The following is a 20,893-nucleotide window of genomic DNA, read 5'->3' on the forward strand; positions in this document are numbered from 1 at the left end:
ATTTTTAATTCTCTCGATAGCCATTTACATTATAATATGTACTTGTAAATAGTTTAATATTTGATCACCATTTATAAGTCGTATTACAATACAATATTTAGATTAATTTTAATTTATTCAAATGTCCATTAAAGTGAACAACTCAATGATGAAGTAGGTAAATCATATATCTAAATCTTCTGTACAGCGGAGCAGTTACCTACTCGTCGCTTTATTCTATTTTAGCTAAAATTGAATGCTTTTTTAAGAACATTTTTATTCTGGAAAACAAAACTTGTATTAATACGGCCTTGTTAACTTTAAATTTATCTAAATGACTATATATATATTTTATGTACATGCCAATGCCCAAGTATAGGTATACAGATGAATATATATATAGGGCGATTCAAAATTTATTTTATAGCCACTTTATCATGTTAATATTTAATATAGTAAAAAATGTTATGATAAAGAAGTTTTTTAATAGCTATATTGGCTGTAGTCCATAAGTACAAAATATGACCCAAAAGAACAAAAAAAGTAATATCTTTTTAATAAACCATAAATGCAAATAAATTTTACAAGAATAAAGTGTATTTTATTAAAATCATATAGTTATTAAAATTAAGCTTTTAGTAGTTATAAAATGAATTAAAAAATTTTAAATTTGAAGCCCACAGTCAAATACTATTTGATTTAAGTTTATACTGCATATATTGTATAGTTATGAATTTGCGAATTTGGTTTATCAAAAATTAAACGATTTACGCTTTCAGGTTTTACCAATGTATATTACTTACTTCAAAATGGATACTTAAAAAAAAAAAACACTCATAGAATAGGTATAACAGGAGTACTTAGACTATCCATTAAATATCTAATAAATAATATTTGTTAAGTGAGGGCTTATGACAACAAATACCTTTAGTTTATATATCTAAATATTTTTAATTGTTGATTTAGTATTTATTAAATAATTGTATGTTAAAGACATTTTAATTTGTATTATCATTGTTTTTATATGTTTTTATTAATAATGTAATATTGTTTAGAAAAAAAAATTAATTTTTATATTTTTAGTTACAAAATTAATTGGTCTACTAAAATGTATTAAGTATTCATAATGTGTATTGTGTATTTATAATTTGATAGACCATTGGTAATAATAATTAAATTGTGAATATAGATAGAAGGGTAAGATTTTTTTTAATCTGCTCAGTTTACGATTTAGGTTTATAATAATTTTTGAATTGTTCTATTTAATTTTTCTAGATTAACCAGTTTAAGTTTTTGGTAGTATTTTTAATTACTAACTAAAATTAATAACATTATTTTTCTTGTAAAAATGATTTAAAATTTTTATTCATAATTTTACATTACACACATACACACATGCTGTATGCAGGCATTCTGTTTAATTAATATTTTATAGTATCTATGTATTATATTTTTTAGTGGTAGAATCAATTTTATAATATAATATATAATATATGATAGATAAAAATGTTAAAACTATTGCAATAAAATGTAATATATATTTTAAGAAATTACATTTTAAAATAAAAATATGTAATAATTAGTAATAAATAAAATAAGAATCAGAATTTTCAGTCACAATTGCATCTAATTCAGTTTTTTCTTCTTCTTTTGACTTAACATTAATTTCATCTACTGAAGATGGCATATTTACAATACAACTTAGACGGTTCACTGAAATAAAAGTAAAAATTGTTAATTAATATTTCCATTACTGAATGACATTGGTACATTACTAAATTTAAATTATGTAACTATTAAATAGTGTAGAGAAGTAACTTAACTTATGTTATAAGTTACTGTAACAAAATCATTTTTTAAGTATTTGATAGTAATTTATACATAATTTAAGTTACTTTTTTATAGTAAAATTATTAAATTACTCATTATATATTAATAAACTCATCAAAAAACTAAGAAGTAATTTTAAATTATTAATTTAGAAAATGTATTATTATTTAAATAATTAAGATTAATTTAGAAATGTAATTTATAATTCAACACAGTTAGCATCAAAGTAACTTTCCTCATATTGTTATCAAATTATCTAAACAATAATTTTATTCGAATAATGACCTGACTAGAAACTTTATTTAAGGTTTCAAATTATGAATGCTTATTTTTTCTTTCAAGTATATTTATGAAACAATCATGATCAGGGCTATATCAGGAGGGAGAGGGTCAAAAGTTCCAGCAACCCCTCCCCTTAAAATTTCTTAAATAGTTTAAAAATGTGTTTATTTATTTATAATATCCCAACATAAATGGCTAAAATTAAAAATTATTTAATAGGTTATTGACTGTTTCGTATCATAATATTGTATAAAAATATTATTATAATGTCTATAATAAACTGTTATATTGATCGACAACAACTGCTATCGATGCTGGCCAACGCCTTGACAGTCATCTATAATTAATATTAAAAATATTACATTTGTATAAATTTAGAATATTGTTATAAATTATAATTATATGCTTCTGTTCACCAGACAGTGACAAGCACATCAAATTTTTGTATTAAACGAGAGTAAACAAGATAATAAAAATGTATTATTAAATTATTTATCTTAACTTCCAAAGAAACGTTATATTATATGATACATTATGTATATTACTATATTAATAATTTAACATTGTTTTAATTTATACACTTTATTTTTAACCAAAATTAAGTAAATACACAATATACATATATTATACTGGTTTTGAACCCCCTCCAAAAATAATTTCTGAGTACAGTTTAGCATAATACTATGTTTTATTTTAATAATTGAATAGTAATCAATATTCATATTAGTTTTAAACAAAATATAAATACTATAAAACTTACTTGTGAAACAAGTAACATTGAAATCTCCGTTTTCATAAACAAGTTCAGCTTTTTCAAATTTGTCTGAAGGTAAATAATATGAGGTCATATTACACTAAAAATAATATAAGATATTTTATTTCAATGAAATCTGAAATTGGTTATAAATTGAAACAATTACTTTTGTTTTTATTGAAGAAATAATATTTTTTCTGCCAGTAGTAAATCTTAGAAAAGGCAATATGAATAAATGTACACAATTATAAATAGAATCTGAGTCACAGGTATTTATATGTAAAAATACTTCTTTTTTCTCATTGTGATATATTTTACCAAATCCAAATGAAATCCTATAGAATAATTTATATCAATCTTCAAACACTATTTATACTTTTTAAACATATTTTTGTATTTACTTGCGTGTGTTGTTACTAATATGAGTATGTGATTCAAAAACATTACAAAATTCATAAATATTACCACAAATAATAATAACATCATCATAATCAAATACACTTTCAAAAAACTCGGAGAATTTGGTTAAGCTGTTGGAAAAAAAAAACATTGAAATTTAAATTAAGAATTGTACAAAACAATTAAAGATGTAAACTAACTTTTTACATAATGAGTGACTAAATATGTTTCCTTTAAAGTCAGCCAGGTCCAACATATTCTTTAATTTATGAGATATTGCATATGCTGAATTATTATTATACGGTATAATGTGTATTGATGGGCATCTATTCAAAATATTTCAAGTCAAATATATTTATGTATGTACTTAACATTATTTTTATTAAAACTTACTTATACACTTCCACATTTTCACAACCTACAGAGCGTAGCAAAGCTATTTCAAAGGGACCGAGAACAGTTTTCTGATCTAGAAGACGTTGTCCTACTGAGATATCAGAACCAATACTTCTAAAAGAATAAAAATATTCATTATTACATATTCCTAATTTTGAATAGTATATATAAGCATATACTGAGGAAAACTTACCTAATATTTTCAAAGAGTTTAGGTTCTTTTAATATAGCAATAGTCAATTCAACTTTTTCATCAGATGATTTAGATACAATAGATGTATCTTCAACTTGTACTACACAATTGGCTCCGGGTGGTAAAGGTGCACCAGTACTAATACGTGCACATTCTCCTTCTTGTATCTCTTTCTGACAAGCAGGCTATAAAAAGTTATAAATTATAGAAGAATCAAATAAAGCAACATACAATGTTTTAAAAAATATATTATGTTTATTGGTTACATATTACATCAAAAGTGAAATATATACTTACATCTGTACCAGCCACTGACACTTGTACAACATTAAATATATTAGACTTTTGAGACCAATCACCTTTATTAATGTATTTAATAGCATATCCATCTTTTATAGAAGCTGGAAACGGTGGTAAATTTTCAGAAGAATTAACGGGTGAATATAAAACATAACCCATAGCAAGACTGAAAAATATGCCATTTTTTATTGTATTAATCTACATTATAATTGGATTACTAATATTTAATAAAATAAGTAATAATAATAGTAAATTTACTCAGTAGGTATATTTTCAGTTTTAGATACAAATATATTTTCTGTCATTAAATGCAGTACATCGTTTATACATGAAAAATGCGGTTGTTCTTTTTTTATATTGTTGGAAATGGTTTGTTTTTTGAATATCTATAAAAATTATGAAATACTGATAAGTAATTTTAAGAAATGTTTTCTTTTACTATTATTATAAATTGTTAGAGATATAAAAAAATTAATTTCATATATTAATTAATTACGTGTTAATTTTAGTAAAACGGAATAAACCATTATGTTATAAAATATATTATTATTTATAATTTTATTTAACCTACACACTGACCTTATGTTAAATTAAATAAAAAATATCCATAGTCTAATGACTCATCTTGAGTTCAAAAAATTGTTATTGTTAAAAGTTTGTGACCTACATGTAATTCATTTTTAATACTCACTTCAATGCTAATTCATTATTTTTATGGACTTTACTACAATATTTTTGATCAGACATTAAACCATTAACTTAATAGTGATATATATTTTTTAATCAAGACTTAATGTTATTTATGTATGCTCTGATATTCCATATTATATAAAATATAGCTAAACATAACTATGACATAAGTTTATGATACCACAAATTACAGCAATAATAATACAAAATAAACAGAAAGGCTTATAATGAAATATTTCATTACAAGAATATGAAATATCAATAAATTCACTACATAATATGTTATGTATTGTTTTGTTTAATACTATACAATTATAGAACATAAATGATGAGTACATAAACATACCCAGAAATCAACTATATAATGCAGCTGTGCATAATTTTAGATTAAAGGATTTAGATATGAAATGATATAGTAACCAATAAGAATGAAAGTCGTCAGACATACAATGGAAATATGAAAATTTATGTTTTTTAACTAATGGGGAGTAGAGGTAGGATATATTCAGGGAAGTTTGGGATAGACCATTATCAGAACTGTAAATACTTTCATATCAGAGTTTTGAATTAATCATTTGTACTAGAATATTCTTTTATTAAAATAATTAATTGGACCAAACAATTTTCTAAAGAAAAAAAACTAGAAGTATTTCTAATTTACACTAGTTTCAATAAAAAGTTATTTCCTTTTTCTTTAAACAATAATAAGCTATAAAATAATAAATAAATAATAAACCACATATGGGTCATTGGACAAGGAATATGTAATAACATTAATAAATGTTCAGGTTTTTAAATTGTATTATATAATATTATATAATATACTTCAACCAACAAAAAAAGTAAACTGTGTCCTGACTAAAACATGTCCTAGTTGATGCATTACCACACATTTGATATACCAGCAATGTTGATAAGAATCAACATCAGTCACTATCATCAGTCTATAATCAAGGAAAAGTTAACTTGTTTCATGAGGTGGTTATAGTACATTAATTTATATCAGGCAATGTAATTTCTATTACATAGGTAAATTCGTCAAAGTTACACACTATTCTAAACATAGTGCATGAATATTCAAAATATTATGGGCTGTTTTTCTTAAAATTAAAAATATTATTATTATTTGTACGTTGTAAATTTTAGATAACTAATATGATATAAATAATTAAATATTACTATTCATAAAAAATAATGAACTCTTTACCTCGATACATAAGTTCATTTCTTTTAATATGGGTGCAATATATGTATTTTCTATACTTTTAATTAGTGTAACATCCATAATGGTACTTGATTTGATATTTGCTTCTTTTGACGATGAAGGTAAATGGAGTAAACAGTTAGAACCTACAAAACTCATGAGCCTGCTACTTTGTTGATAATCAGCTATAATTCATTAAATAAATAGAAAAAAAAAATAAATATTTTATAAATAATATTATGAATATCATTAAAAGGTTATTTTCAGAGTATGATTAGAAAACATCATCCCATTTGTATGACTATTACCATTCAATAAAATACTTATACTGTATTGATAAATGCATTATTACGTATTAAATTAATTAACTTGTTAACAGCTTTAATCAGCATTATCATACACTTTCAATATATTTGGAATTATAAAAAAAAATCATATAAGTAACAAGTAATGATTGACCTTAAAGAAAATTAAGACAATATAAATATACATAGTTCAATATGAATTTTTTACATCAACATTTATAAATGTTTGTAAATAAATATTTTCCAACATTTTTTAATAAATTATATCATTAAATACTCAGATAAAATAAAATAAAATCTTATATTAATATTCTAAGATTGAGGACAACTAAGTAATGTCTGCTATTATTTAACAAAATATATAATTACTTAAACATGACACGTATAGTTCTCCGTTTTCATACTTAAGTAATGCTCTTCGATATTCTGGTCTAATATCCAATCCATTGATAGAATGTGTTAGCTATAAATAATTCATGTGTTAAGTCTACATAAATTATTATAAAATATGACTATGCAGTATGTACTATTATACTAAATAGTAAATACATATTATTTACCTTTGCTTTTAAAGAATGGACAATCGTTTGTTTTCCAGAAACTGATCTCAAATATGGTAATAAGAATAAATGTGTACATACGCCGGCAGACACAGGATTACCAGGCAAACAAAATACATATTTTTTTTTTTCTTTAAAAAAAAGAGTCACAAAGGTAGTTGGCATTCTGTAATATAAGTATCACAATTTTTTTTGTCTTTATCATAACTAGTTCTAAACCACAGACATGTGTGTGTTGTTAACACAATTACCCAGGTTTCATATTAACTCTTCCGAAATGAATTTGACTTTTAAAGTGTTCTTTGAGCACGTGTTTAATTAAATCTTTTTCGCCCATTGATACACCTCCACTAGTTACTATTATATCAGCATTGTTAAATGCTTCTTCAAAATGTTTGCAAACGTCATCCCAACTTAACAACATAAATTAATTTTATCAATACAAAATTATAGATATATAATATATATTTATAATTACGTACTTGTCTCTTACAATTCCAAAATTGAATACCTGTCCCTTATAGTGGTCTTGTTCCAATATTTGTTTTATCATAACAGAATTAGTGTCTCTGATACAACTGTTACATGAATCTTCAATGCTTTGAAGTTCATCACCAGTAGAAAAAATCGAAACAGTAGGATATCTTTTAAATTTTACCACAAATTATTATTGTTTTACACTTAATTAATACATTATGATGAATATTTAATATAGAAACTAAATTTTAAGAAATATTAATTTATTTATAGAAAAATGTCTATGTAAATTATTGAAAAAAAATTACTTTATTTTATTGTTTTCTGTATACTGTAAGATGGCATGTTCTTTTAAAATATTTAAAGCTGATTTCATAGAAATTTTTGGAAATTGTGATTCTCTGTGTCGGCACGCTATTTTTGTTACAGATTCCTAAATAGATAAAATCAAAAATTTCAAGACAATAACTATTGTTAATAATTATCTATAAAAAAAGTAATTAATACTGAAGACTCCAGTGTTTTGTTTTCATCTAAATACTTATAGAGTTAATGTAATACTAAAAATCAGTTATTTTACATACTGGAATTTTTGATTTGTTATTAGCTGTGAAATCTATTTGCTTATGAAATTGGTTAGAAATTTCTTTTTCATCTTTAATTAGTGAAACAGCATGTGGTATAGCACTAGCAACAACATACAAACACTCTTTACTTGCTTTAGTGCTCCCTGGTAAATTAATAATCAAAGTTTTTTCATATATTCCAGACACTGCTCTAAAATAAAAATTAATTTATAAACATAGTTTTTCCTTAATAATTTTACTAAAATATTATACCTTGAAAGCATTGCCATTGGGGTGAGTTTTAAACTCTCATTCATTATTGCTTGGCTTATACCAGGTGTTAATTTTTGAACAAGTCCAAGGGTTGCTTCAGGAGTTACATCTCTTGAACTAAAACCTGTACCACCTGTACTCAACAAAACATCTACTTTTCTTTCAGAACACCATTCAGACATTTTTGCCTAAAAAAATTATAATGTTAAACATATGTTTACAAATATTAATGAACATTTTTAAATTTAGTAGTATAAATACAATATAAATATTTTATGTAATTACATTTTAATAATATAAATATAGGGTGTTTGATGTAACAAGTAATATGTATTATAAGCAATATATAAATATAACAAATTAAATTCAATATATTTTTGGCTATACAAAATAAAAATGTATATTGTGTGTTATAAATGTTTTAACACATGTATTAATGTGTACTTATATTTTTTAGCATGGGTTATTATCTTTATTAATATTGTTTTGTCTACTGACATATTAGTGAAATATAGTGACAGAGTAAGAATACAAATAATTAATTTTGAAACTTTCAAAATAATTTGAAGACATATTTTAGATGTTTATTAGAATTAATTAAAATACCATACACACAAATGTGTGTGTGTTGTCTCCGTCTTACAAATGTATGACATACCAAATTTGTGTTAAGCAGTTTCAATTTTATGTAGTAACCTAAATTAAACTATTATTAAACTTTAAGGTAAAAATATTATATGTTTTATAAATTGTTTTAATTTTTAAGTGAGTTTTGAGTATGTAAAATATGATATAAAAATGTTCATAATTTATTTAAAGATTAAAATACTACAAAAATATTATAGTGAGAACACAGATAATGTTTTTACCTTTAAGTTTGATGCTAGATTGATTTACTTTATTATTATAGGTCACTAAATAAATTGCAACTGATAAAAATAAACTTATATTTTAATATTTTATATTATTAGTCAGATATTGTATTGTATATATGAAAATGAAAAGATAAAAGTTATTTAAAATAGTTTAGTATTTTAATTTTTAGACTAAACCATAATCAAAACATGTATCGTGAATTGTACATTAATAACCACATTTTCTTTTATAATCCGATTAGTGTAGTCAGAAAAATAATATTTAACACTACCTGAATTTGATCAAAATCATCAATGACGCAATCATACTGAACTACTTTAGCCGATTCAATCACATTCAAATCATTGATCAATTTAATTAAGTTATGGCCACTGGAGTCAAACGAATCAATACTAGATTTTGAAGATGTTCTAGTGTCACTAACTGAAAATGGGCTCAATAATATGAATTTAGTTTGAGTACTAATAATAAAATATCTAAATTAATCTTACTTGTTAATATTCCCACTTTTATAGTTGTTTTTTCAAAATCCATAGTTTTAAATATAATTGAATAAAATACAAATACAGATAAAAATAAATTTTTATTAAATATAGGTAGTCTATAATAGATATTTAATCAATTTTATTTATGAAAAATATACAATTTATTTAGTTCACAATGATACAATTAAATAAATGTGATGCTGTCAATAGTTTTCCATAAAATCCAATCATTTAATGCATTAAATGAATGGAAGAAAAGTCATAAGTACATGAAATAATTAAGTGGTTTGGGTTACACTTTAGTAATAACAAATACCCTATTACGTAATAATGGCTGTCTATGTATTTACGCTTGTTACGTGGCTAAAAAAAATTTAAATAATCATTCATTAAACGTTCAGCGTAATATTATATTAAATTATAGTTAATTAAATATGAAATGTAAATTGGAGAGTATAGTTAGATAGCCGTCAGTCAAAATGTCAAACGTCGAAAACTCGAAAGTAAAATATTAAGTTTTGATAAATAATTTAATACAAATTACAGATAACTAATAGTAATTACTAATTATTGTTATCGAAATCGATAAACTCTCGAGTACTCTAGTCTCGAGTTTTGAAGCCTGTCAAGTGCACAATGCACATTTAGAATAATGAAATATTTGCCGCCACTGCCCACATCCTCATAAGTAATACTGTTATCATAAGCTTGCAATGATGATAATATTGTTGTCTCGGCTACCGGTGTGATAACCAGTAGACAGTGGTGTGATAAAAGTGCGTCTCAACTCGTAAACACGTGACTCGATATGTGTGAACTGTGAAGGAATTCTTCGGTACGACTAAGACACGTCCTGTTCCTGTACGCATTAATACTTAACTGTGAATATTGTGATTTACTTGTTTCGAAACGTATCGTCGTTTTGATTTTCGTTTACTTACAATACGACATCAAGATATCAAACAGATACCGTCCGTCCGTCCCTTTTGATCATACCAAATTTTAATTTCTATGGTGCTGCTGCTATGAATCATACCTGTTTGCTACACTATAAATAAAGGAAATAAAGTCGAGCTATTCATTAATTCAGGTAAATAAATCGTTGTATATAACTCAGAGAGTCAATGTTCCTCAGTAATGGTCATTGTCGATTGTAAAAACATTCGAGCTATTGATCGAAATCTTTCTGTTTTAGTATGTGTAGTGAGCACAAATAGTGCTTTTAATGTAATTTTTACTGATATTAATGTGTCATGATAATAATTTTTTTTTAGTTCAAAATAATTTAAAATGGGTATAACTAAGCAATACTTACGTTATGTTCCATTGAAAAATTTCAATATTGTTTGTCATCCTGACTGTAACATAGTCTTTGTTACACTGAACGGTATTTCTGATAGATATGTAGCTGTTGGTGCTTGTGAAAATGTTATCATTTGGGACTTGCGTTTGGAAAAATTGGTAAACATATTTAAATATAGTTAAACATTTATAGTTAAAACGGTTTCATTAAGAACATAATGTATGTATATTTATTCATGATTAATCAGGTTATGACAATTGAAGATGAAGACACAAAAAATAATACATCAAAAAAAATTTCAGTTGTTAAGTTGGCCACTACTCCGGAAGGTAAAAATCTTGCTGTCGGTTATTCTGATGGTTTAGTGAATACGTTTAATTTGGTGACTGGTGAACTTATTGGAACATTCCAAGGTCATCGTTCTGCCATTTCTGCACTAACTTACGACACTCATGGTCACATGCTTGCTTCAGGTTCCAAAGTATGTTTTTTAGATTTATAGCTACAAAATATACAATATTAAAATATATGGTTTTTTTATTTTATAGGATACTGAAGCAGTAATTTGGGATGTTATAGCAGAAAAAGGATTACATAGATTGTCTGGTCATAAGGGTGTAGTGACAGAAGTCAAATTTATTAATAAACACAATCTTGTGGTCACATCATCGAAAGATACTTACATTAAGTTTTGGGATTTAACAACTGGGCACTGTTTTAAGACATTAGCAGGTCACATAACTGAAGTAAGGGTTTATTTATGAGTATAAAAATATAATTATGTATCTATTATTTTTTTATATTATTATTATTTTTATATTAGTTAATTTGAAAAGATTTTCTAAATAAATACTTAACTTTAGAAATTATTTTTTGTTTTTAATATTTTATTTAGGTATGGACTTTGTCTATTCTGCGCGATGATGATTTTGTTGTTGCCGGCAGCAATGATGCAGAACTACGCACTTGGAAAATATCAAAAATGAATGAAGAAGAATCAGAGATTAAAATGTCTGAGCTTTTGTCTTCAGATAATTTGTTAGATTTTGCTGTTAGTATTTTTTTTCTAGTATAATTAAAATTATACTTAGAATAAAAAAAATAATGAATTTTATAATTTTTAGTCTTCAATAAAATGTGAAAAAAGTGGATCTTTAATGAGAGAAGGTCCTGGTCGTGTTGTTTCTTCAGCTACAGACAGTACAAACCATGTTCTCTGTGTTCATGGACATGGTAAATTGCTAGAGTTATTTATTTTTAGTGGAGATGGTGAAGCATTAGAACGTTTACGTAATCGTCAACGAAAATTCAGGAAAAAAGCTTCTAAGTAAGTTAAATATTACATTTAATAGTATTTATATTATGTTATTGAAATATGTAAATCTTATAATCGACACATTATAACATGTATAAGATATTTTGGGTTTGCAAAATCAAAAACACTAATTTTTACTACCATTGTATATATTTATATTTAACATAGGCCATAGAAATTTTTTTTCTAGTAATTTTTTGTGTTCACTATTATTGGATTAACTTTATTAATTGTCTAATAGACGCGGTGAAAATGATGAAGATATAGCATTTTTAAATGAAAAAAATCCTGCATTACAAGATGTGGTTAGACGTTTACCTCCTATTTTAACTGACTACAAAATTAAATCTGCTGATTTGGTTGTAACTCAAACACATGTTAAAGTAAAGTCAAATGAATTAAAATTTTGAGTTTCATAGTCAAATATTTTATATAATCTCTATGTTTTTAACAGGTTGTTGTGAGTATGGCAGATAACACTTTAGCATTTTATTCTGTGTCATTAGCAGTTGGTAAAGAAGTAAAACTAATTCGAAAGATTTCATTACATGGCCATAGATCTAATGTAAGAGTTTTAGCATTTAGTTCAGACAATTTAGCTATATTTACTGGAGGCTCAGAGTCTGTTAAAATGTGGAACAAAAAATCTCTTAATTGCATTCGAACTGTGGAGACATCTAGCCCTGTTCAATGTTTATGTGTGGTTCCTGGCGACAGACACATTTTAGCTGGTCTTGAAGACGGTAAATTGTTAGTGATTGACATAGCTGCAGGAGATATTATTGAAAGCATTTCTGCTCATCTAAAAGATTTGAAGTCAATTTATATGTTGCCAGATGAGGTAAAAACAAAATAAAATGCATTTTTATTTTTATTATTCTGATATAATTCTTTTTAATAACCATTTTAGTTGGGCTGTGTTACGGGTGGTGGTGATAGCACAGTTAAACTATGGCAATTAGAATTAGTAATTTTGGAAAATTCTGATCGAAAAGTATTATCGTTATTACATTTGAAGACATTAAAGTTAGATGAAAACGTTCAGTGCTCGAGAGTAAGCCCAGATAACAAATTGTTAGCAGTTGCTCTTTTGGATAACACTGTCAAAATATTTTTTATGGATACATTTAAGGTGAGTGTTACTATTTTATTCTTTGAATATATGAAAACAAACTTTTTATAGTTATAGATAATGAAAATAACATTATTTATTTTTTAGCACTTTATTGATCTTTATGGACACACACTTCCGGTTAATGATTTAGACATAAGTTATGATTCATCAATTATTATAACAGCAAGTGCTGATAAGACAATCAGAATTTGGGGCTTGGATTATGGAGACTGTCATAGGCGTTTAACTACAGAGTCTACATTGACCAGTATTAAATTTATTCCCAAGACCCATCAGTTTTTTACGACCGATAAGAATGGAAATGTCAAACATTGGGATGCTGATGTTTTTGAAAGAGTCTTGACACTTCAAGTAAATATATAGAAAATAATTACAATTTATCTTTTGTTGTTATTATGTCATGTATTTAATTTAATTTAGGGTCACAGAGGAGAATGCCATAATATGTCTGTGAGTGGAAATGGTTATTATATTGCTAGTTGTGGCCAAGACAATGTTATACGCTTATATGAGAAAACCGAAGAGCCTCTTGTATTAGAAGATGAACGGGAAGAAGAAAGAACACAAGAAGATGAAAAAGAATTAGCCACAGGTGAAGAAACCAATGTGTATGGAGGACCATCTGTTCTTGCATTACCGACAAAAAAGACCATTTCATCTGAAAAAGCTGTAATAAAATGACAATCCATTGGTATTATTCTTAATTAATTTTAATTATTTTTTTTTCAGGCTGAATTATTGTTGGAGTGTTTAAATGTAATCAAAGAGTATAAAGATAGCATATTAGAAAATGAAAATAAAGGTGTTGACAAACCATCATTACCAATAATAATGACTGCGTTTAATGTTAAAACTACTGACGATTATTTATTAGAAATAATTAAAAGAATACGTTCAAGGCAAGTTTAATTTACTAGAATAATATTTATTTTTCAATAATTATAATTTATACATTTGGTGACTAAAAATTAAATTTATATAATTTATAGTGAGTTGGAAGAAGTTTTATTACTTATGCCTTTTTCAAGTGTATGTTATTTTATGGAATCGTTAATACCACTGTTAAACCATATGCACCATGGGATTGAGCCAGTTGTCCGGTCATTAATATTCTTAATACAAACATTGCACAAACCAATATCATCTGTCAAAGATATGATGCCTATTCTAAGGCAATTAAATGTACTTGCTACAAAGAAAACAAATGAATTTAGAGTAAGCAGTGCTTAATAATTACTTGACTATATTAAAATGAATTTAAATTATTACTTAATTTTAAATTAATTTTATGTTAAATAGGATTTAGTGGGAGAAAATTTACACTCGTTGATGTTTATAAATAATAGTCAAGAAGAAGAAGAATTGGTATTTAACATTACACAAAATGTTCAAAAGAAAAGAAAACGACAAAAGCAAAAACTATTAAAAACTGTTATTGTTAATATTTAATGTGTACTTTTTATCTAAATTATTCAATCTCATTTGTAATATATGTGTTTGAATAAAGACATTTTTGAATAATTTATTGTCAAATAGTTACTAATTTTTACAATATCATTAGTAATGAACTATGCACAATGATCACATTACATTCAATTTGACTATTTTAGAAAGTCAATCATTTTATAGTGATCTTCTTTGATACTATAAGAATAAATTTAACCTGTGTACATAATACATGGTTACTATTGTACTGATAAATATTAATCCTTTATTAACAAATTATCAGTTATGAGGCTTCCTAAATTAAGAATACAATTGTTTTGAAAATAATGAAAAATTCATTAAATTAATATTTATATGACATCACAACCCTAAATAACATAACATTATATAAAATTAAATATACATACTACAAAATATTGGTGTTGTGTAAAAATTTCAATTTTTCTATTTTTTTTTTCATTAGTTTTATTTTTAATCAATACTGAAGAAAGGTTTCTCATTACGCTTATGTATTTATCAATAATGATGACGTATGTTGTTTGAGAGAAGCTCTAGTTCTTTAACTAGAAATTTTAGGATATCTTATAAGTTTAATATGCTGATACTATGGATATACAGTGTTTTAGACTTCTAGCAATTTTAACAAAAATTACAATTCTAGTATATGAGTAAGTCTTGCACAAGAAATTAATGGTACACTAAAAAATGTTTCAATTTTCCTTAAATTTTGGAAATGGACACAGTCCCTAAAGGCTATATTAGTGATTTTAATATAGTAAAGTTTTAAGTGTTAATAATTGATAATAGCAACTACATAGCTTAATTAATCATATTGTTTAACAGTATAAAAATTGCCAGGTGACTAAACTTTTTTTTTTTTAATTATTAAAAAAAGAGCCCTTTACTAAGAGTTAAATATCATAAAATTATAATAATTTATAATACTTCAAAATGATCAAGTATTGAACTGAAATTTCCTGCTTGGTGTATAGTTGATTATTTTTGTAATATATCATTTTTAATATCTTTTATACTTCATTGATATTTTTATTCTTTAAAATTAATATTTACATTTAGACACTATGAAATAGACAATTTTTTACTATTACTTTTTATTTTTAAATATTTCAACATTGGGTAGAAGCAGAAAACAATTATCATTGTTTACATTTTATGCATAAGAAAAGATATAATGAGAAGAGTAGTACACTATGCCACCAGTCCATACAAATATTTAATAAAAATAACCATTTAATAACATAGTAATTTTCAAAATAAATTGGTTGTTTTTGATTGAGATTTAAAATTTAATTTAAAGTTGTAAATTTATAAAGTTGTCAACAATTTTAATGGTTTGAATTTCAAAATTTTACAAGATTTGAATTTATTGTTAATTATCTATTTAAATTACTATGTGTGCATGATTTCTATATTTTATTTCATATTTAATAATTAATGTCAGAAGTAACCTGATGATAGACAACATCCATTAACTAGTAGTAACTATTTTTATTTATAATTTTTGATACTGAACTGATAATAATTTGATATTTTTACTATTTACAAATAAATTACTTGAGTTTCTACCTAAATCTTATTCATAATTTTTGGATGCAATTATAGAATGTCATATGAACTTTGCATAGTATATTTGACTATATTAGAAGTTTATAAGTTAACTAGTTGTCAGAACTATATTAGATATGCTTATATATTTATAATAAGGGTAGGTACTAGCACTAGTTGAATAATCTATAGACAATAACTCTGAGTATTACTATGTTCTAAAAACATACAAAATTGAAAATATGCAAAGTAAATTATTCATTTTTAGAATATTCTTTTGAAATAAGTTTAGTTTAAAGTTTTTTTTACAATTTATTTAATAATTTATTGAAAATTATTTAAAATAATTGTAATATAAGTTTTTATAACGTCCAGTGGCATCTGTTGTTTCATCTATTGACATTCAAATCTTCTCTATCGTCACTTGATTCAAATTTGGGTTCTATATAGCTAATTTTTAAGCAAATAAAATGAAGTATGCAAACTCATACAAATCCTAATTCTACTCTTAGTCTATGACATAAACTTCAAACTTTAAATTATACGAAGAGTTTAGACACGATTAAACGTGTGAGACGGTAATTGTAAATTGTAATACATTATGGTTATTATTTATTTATTGACGTTAAGCATAAAATATTTTTTATCAATGATATTATTCTTTATCGCAATGTGATAAGCAGATGAAGGTAAATACTATAATACCAATTTATTATAATTTATTTAAGTATACTTCTACGGCAGAGTACATCCAGATAATAATGTAGATAATAATAAATGAAAACAATATTATTACCTATTACCGTCTACCGACAATACCGTAGTCTATCGAACTTAGCAATAATTAAAATATCGATGTTTTTTATGTGAAAATTGTTAAAATAACTAATTACTAATTAGTAAGTTGGGTACTATTGGATATCACTTACTACTATCGTTTTTATCTTTGTATAGCATTTTCATACAATATAATATCTGTATATTTTAATTCAAAAAATACCATTATGAGTTTTAGCCGTGTTTCATGTCGATTTCTAAAAAACACTTTTAGAATACAGAACAATATTAGATTTTTTAGCTGCACTAATCACCAAGCAATGAGATTTGTTCAATACAGAGATGGCTGTGATCGAGGTTTGGGTGTTCAGCTGGATGGTGGTGAATCAATAGTGAGCTTAAATAGTACTGATTCAATTATTCCCGTTGATATGGTATCGTTTTTACACAGTGAATACTCAATTGAAAGAATTGAAAAGTTCGTGTAAAATAACAAATTAATACGTTTTGATATCCATTAATTATGTATTGTGTTGTTAAATTGAAGGATAGTTAAAGAAAAAAAGAAAGTCTTGCAGTTGAATCAGGTTGAGTTGTTACCATGTATTACTAAACCAGATAAAGTAAGAATACTATAATCGTTATAATAATTGTATAATGTTTTGCTTATACTTACTTATTATAAAATTTTACAAATGATGTATTCAATATGTTCAAGGTTATATGTGTAGGATTGAATTATAAAGGACACTGTGATGAACAAAATAAACCATATCCCATAGAGCCATTTTTTTTTTCAAAATTCCCAAGTACAATTATTGGCCCAAATGATGCTGTAAAGCATTCATCAAAATCAAAAGTAAATTAATAGTTGTAAAAATTTCCAATTTTATTACATGTATTATTTTTTTTTTTTATTGTAAACGGTTATTAAAATTTTAGGCATTAGATTGGGAAGTAGAAATGGCTGTAGTCATTGGAAATACATGTAAAAATGTTAGTGTTGATGATGCATACAAATATGTATTTGGATACACTATTGCTCAAGATATATCAGCAAGAGATTGGCAGAAAACTAGAAACAATGGACAATGGTTGATTGGTAAATTATTATCATAGTGCTACAATTGTATTGTGTTAATATATATACATTTTTAAATCCACAATATATTTTATAGCAAAAAGTATGGATACATTTTGCCCTTTGGGATCTGTTTTGGTACATAAAAATGAAATTCCTGATCCACATTTATTACAAATAAAATGTTCAATTAATGGTGTCATGAAGCAAAGTGGTTCAACTGAAGAACTAATTCACAGAGTTGATAAATTAGTTTCATTTTTGTCAAAGTAAGTAAATAATATGATAATTTTTGGTTGTGTGTATTATATTTTAATTTAATAAAAGTATTTATTTAATAAATTATCTAATTAAACTTAATATTATTGAAGCGAAATAAAATCATTTAATTGTTATTATTTACTTTTAATTTTTACCCGTGTACCAGAATAAAATAATGGATGTGCCTATATTTATGATATACTTCAAATTATTTTAAATATAGGTATTACTTTATTATTAGATTTTAGTATAGCCATTTATTAAATATACATACAAAAATAATTAATAAATTATCAAGTTAAACTTAAATTAGTTACCATAATTATTTTGTTGTTGTTAAATTAAGCTATTAATGTATACAAAATAGTCTATTAATTAATTGCAAATATTGTATTGAATACAGCTTAATTTATGTAATAAAAACAACTATTAGCTTACAATATTGGTAATTTGTTACAATATCAATATCATGAATGTTTTCTTGATGTTTTAAATATTAAAATAACAGTTTTAATAAGTCATACAATAGAATTCCTAGTTTTAGAACACAAAGTTTTTGAAAATGTACGTTTCAGAGTATAAAAATTTTTGAAATATTTATTTTATTTACTGCATACTTGTTTGTATGTAATGTTATATAATATGTAGAAATTTAAAGTTTCATAGTAACCATTTTATAATGATTGTTTATAACATCAAATACAAGTGTATGATGTACAGTACTAGAATAATGTGAACTACTTTTTGATAATTCTCGTCTTCTCTATCAGATATTAACTAATTGTAGATATTGAACTGTATTATGAGTCTACACTAATATTTGATAATACCACTAAAATAAAATTTGATAATGATTACAATTTAACATAATTTTGAATTTAAAAATTTTGTATTTTGATATTTTCTATTTTCCCGATTACAAAAATGAAATTTTATTATAATTTTACAATAAGAGTTGGTAATAATAATTTATATTCTAAAATTTTTCTAAAGTTTTATGTTCTAAAATACAGATTTTCTAAAACTGATCATTCTATAACTTAATTTTCTAAAATATGCACTAAAATCCTTACTATCATAAAAAAAAAAAAATAATAAATAAATAAATAAATAAAAAATATATCTTTATTAATATTTTTATTAGCTATTTCAAAATCGAAAAAAATGTAAATACTATTATTAAATTAAAATATTCATTGATAAATACTAATAAAAACCAAACAATTTTAGTTTGATCACATTATTGCCAGGAGACATTATTCTTACTGGAACACCTAGTGGAGTTGGCGTATTTCGAGAACCAAAAGAATTTTTAAAAGTATGAATTTATTATAAATAATGTTATAGTAACAATGTGTATTACAATTGTCAAAATAATAATGTTTCAACATGTTTTCAGGTTGGAGATGTCATCGAAAGTGAAATATCAAGTATTGGTAAAATGAAAAATCCAGTAATTGCAGATAAATAATATTTAAAACTATTATTAGTATCTGTTTAAATGTTATAAATATTAAATAATTTAATATTTTTTTAGCCAAATTTTTAAAATTTATTATTAAATGTATACAATTCATAAATTTGAATCATTTGAAAATTTAAATAAAATTATTAAATATTCTATATATATTTTAAGATAACATGTATAGGTAAATTATTTACAATTTATCTAATAAAACCATAAAAAATTATTATAATATATTACTAATTTATTGTTTCAAATAGTTTTGTTATTAGTCATTATCAGAATACGGCTGATTCATTAAAGGATTAAAGGTATTTATTTTGGTTTTATGTCAAAGGACCATAGCAAAACAGTGAACGCAAAGACAAAATTAGTGTAATGGGTTTCTTAATAGTTGGATATTATTGGAACTCAAATAAATTTAAAATTACATCGAAAAGTCTATTTTCATAATTGAATCAATTATTTCAGAAACACGTTAAGTGCAAATTTTAAAATTCCCAGTTTGTTGTTGAAAATCGTCAAATGCCATTTATTAATAGGCTTCTGAACTAAACACATTATTTGACCAAAAATTAAACAGCCATAGAGTTTCAATACTTGATGGGTTTTTGCACCAAACGAAGTGTTTTATTTCATAAAACAATAATCTGAACCTAACACATTTTTCATCATTTTGACGTTTGATGGATTTCTGAAATAATCGCTTCAATTATTTATGAGCTATAATTAATTAATTTATAAGTGTAGTAAAATAAGAATAATGAATGAAATTGAATAATAGGTAAAAGTCAATTGAGTATTGAAAAGTTTTGCTTGGTTTCTAATAGTTAAAAAGTATATTATGTACCTAGATACTATAATTATTATTTTAGGTATTTATCTTTATGATTTTAATGTATTAAGTGTGGATGCATAACATTTTATTGAATATTGAATCTGGTATTATGTCTATTAATTATGGTAGGGAAGAGA

General features: G+C 24.4%; 3 protein-coding genes across 3 annotated transcripts; 2 read left to right on the plus strand and 1 right to left on the minus strand.

Annotated features, from left to right (window-relative positions):
- Positions 1–1,558: 1,558 nt before the first annotated feature.
- On the minus strand, positions 1,559–9,659 carry LOC112591354 (gephyrin). The gene is made up of 19 exons (XM_025335147.1): positions 9,576–9,659; positions 9,356–9,507; positions 8,209–8,396; positions 7,954–8,146; positions 7,678–7,802; positions 7,375–7,536; positions 7,144–7,305; positions 6,893–7,058; positions 6,702–6,795; positions 6,031–6,212; positions 4,392–4,519; positions 4,131–4,299; positions 3,834–4,018; positions 3,638–3,754; positions 3,445–3,570; positions 3,247–3,375; positions 3,012–3,180; positions 2,852–2,945; positions 1,559–1,692 (listed from the first exon to the last, which is right to left on the minus strand). Exons 1-19 carry the CDS (start codon positions 9,616–9,618, stop codon positions 1,559–1,561), a joined length of 2,718 nt encoding a protein of 905 aa, XP_025190932.1. The 5' UTR covers positions 9,619–9,659.
- Positions 9,660–10,340: 681 nt separating this feature from the next.
- On the plus strand, positions 10,341–14,771 carry LOC112591363 (WD repeat-containing protein 3). Its single transcript, XM_025335161.1, has 14 exons — positions 10,341–10,659; positions 10,844–11,030; positions 11,120–11,353; positions 11,421–11,618; positions 11,768–11,923; positions 11,997–12,199; positions 12,429–12,570; positions 12,642–13,028; positions 13,098–13,319; positions 13,407–13,673; positions 13,743–13,991; positions 14,052–14,221; positions 14,312–14,537; positions 14,622–14,771. Exons 2-14 carry the CDS (start codon positions 10,860–10,862, stop codon positions 14,769–14,771), a joined length of 2,775 nt encoding a protein of 924 aa, XP_025190946.1. The 5' UTR covers positions 10,341–10,659; positions 10,844–10,859.
- Positions 14,772–17,053: 2,282 nt separating this feature from the next.
- LOC112591356 (fumarylacetoacetate hydrolase domain-containing protein 2-like) lies at positions 17,054–19,961 on the plus strand. The gene is made up of 7 exons (XM_025335149.1): positions 17,054–17,589; positions 17,659–17,734; positions 17,830–17,970; positions 18,054–18,213; positions 18,290–18,461; positions 19,684–19,771; positions 19,853–19,961. The coding sequence occupies exons 1-7, from the start codon at positions 17,339–17,341 to the stop codon at positions 19,922–19,924; spliced, it is 960 nt and encodes a 319-aa protein (XP_025190934.1). The 5' UTR covers positions 17,054–17,338; the 3' UTR covers positions 19,925–19,961.
- Positions 19,962–20,893: the final 932 nt, after the last annotated feature.

The sequence above is a fragment of the Melanaphis sacchari genome, unplaced genomic scaffold, assembly GCF_002803265.2.
Source record: "Melanaphis sacchari strain LSU unplaced genomic scaffold, SCAv2.0 Contig132_pilon_pilon, whole genome shotgun sequence".
In the NCBI taxonomy this organism is placed as follows: domain Eukaryota; kingdom Metazoa; phylum Arthropoda; class Insecta; order Hemiptera; family Aphididae; genus Melanaphis; species Melanaphis sacchari.

What these genes read in the sequence shown, in the direction of transcription:
- LOC112591354 (XM_025335147.1), bottom strand. Translation starts at nt 9,618, where the DNA reads ATGGATTTTGAAAAAACAACTATAAAAGTGGGAATATTAACAA. An exon ending in TGTCAGTGGCTGGTACAGAT is followed by an intron (nt 4,019 to 4,130) that starts GTAAGTATATAT and finishes AACTTTTTATAG; the next exon opens with CCTGCTTGTCAGAAAGAGAT. An exon ending in GAAAATGTGGAAGTGTATAA is followed by an intron (nt 3,571 to 3,637) that starts GTAAGTTTTAAT and finishes TATTTTGAATAG; the next exon opens with ATGCCCATCAATACACATTA.
- LOC112591363 (XM_025335161.1), top strand. Translation starts at nt 10,860, where the DNA reads ATGGGTATAACTAAGCAATACTTACGTTATGTTCCATTGAAAAATTTC. An exon ending in TTTATATGTTGCCAGATGAG is followed by an intron (nt 13,029 to 13,097) that starts GTAAAAACAAAA and finishes TAACCATTTTAG; the next exon opens with TTGGGCTGTGTTACGGGTGG. An exon ending in AGAAAACAAATGAATTTAGA is followed by an intron (nt 14,538 to 14,621) that starts GTAAGCAGTGCT and finishes TATGTTAAATAG; the next exon opens with GATTTAGTGGGAGAAAATTT.
- LOC112591356 (XM_025335149.1), top strand. Translation starts at nt 17,339, where the DNA reads ATGAGTTTTAGCCGTGTTTCATGTCGATTTCTAAAAAACACTTTTAGA. An exon ending in TCAATTGAAAGAATTGAAAA is followed by an intron (nt 17,590 to 17,658) that starts GTTCGTGTAAAA and finishes GTTAAATTGAAG; the next exon opens with GATAGTTAAAGAAAAAAAGA. An exon ending in AACCAAAAGAATTTTTAAAA is followed by an intron (nt 19,772 to 19,852) that starts GTATGAATTTAT and finishes ACATGTTTTCAG; the next exon opens with GTTGGAGATGTCATCGAAAG.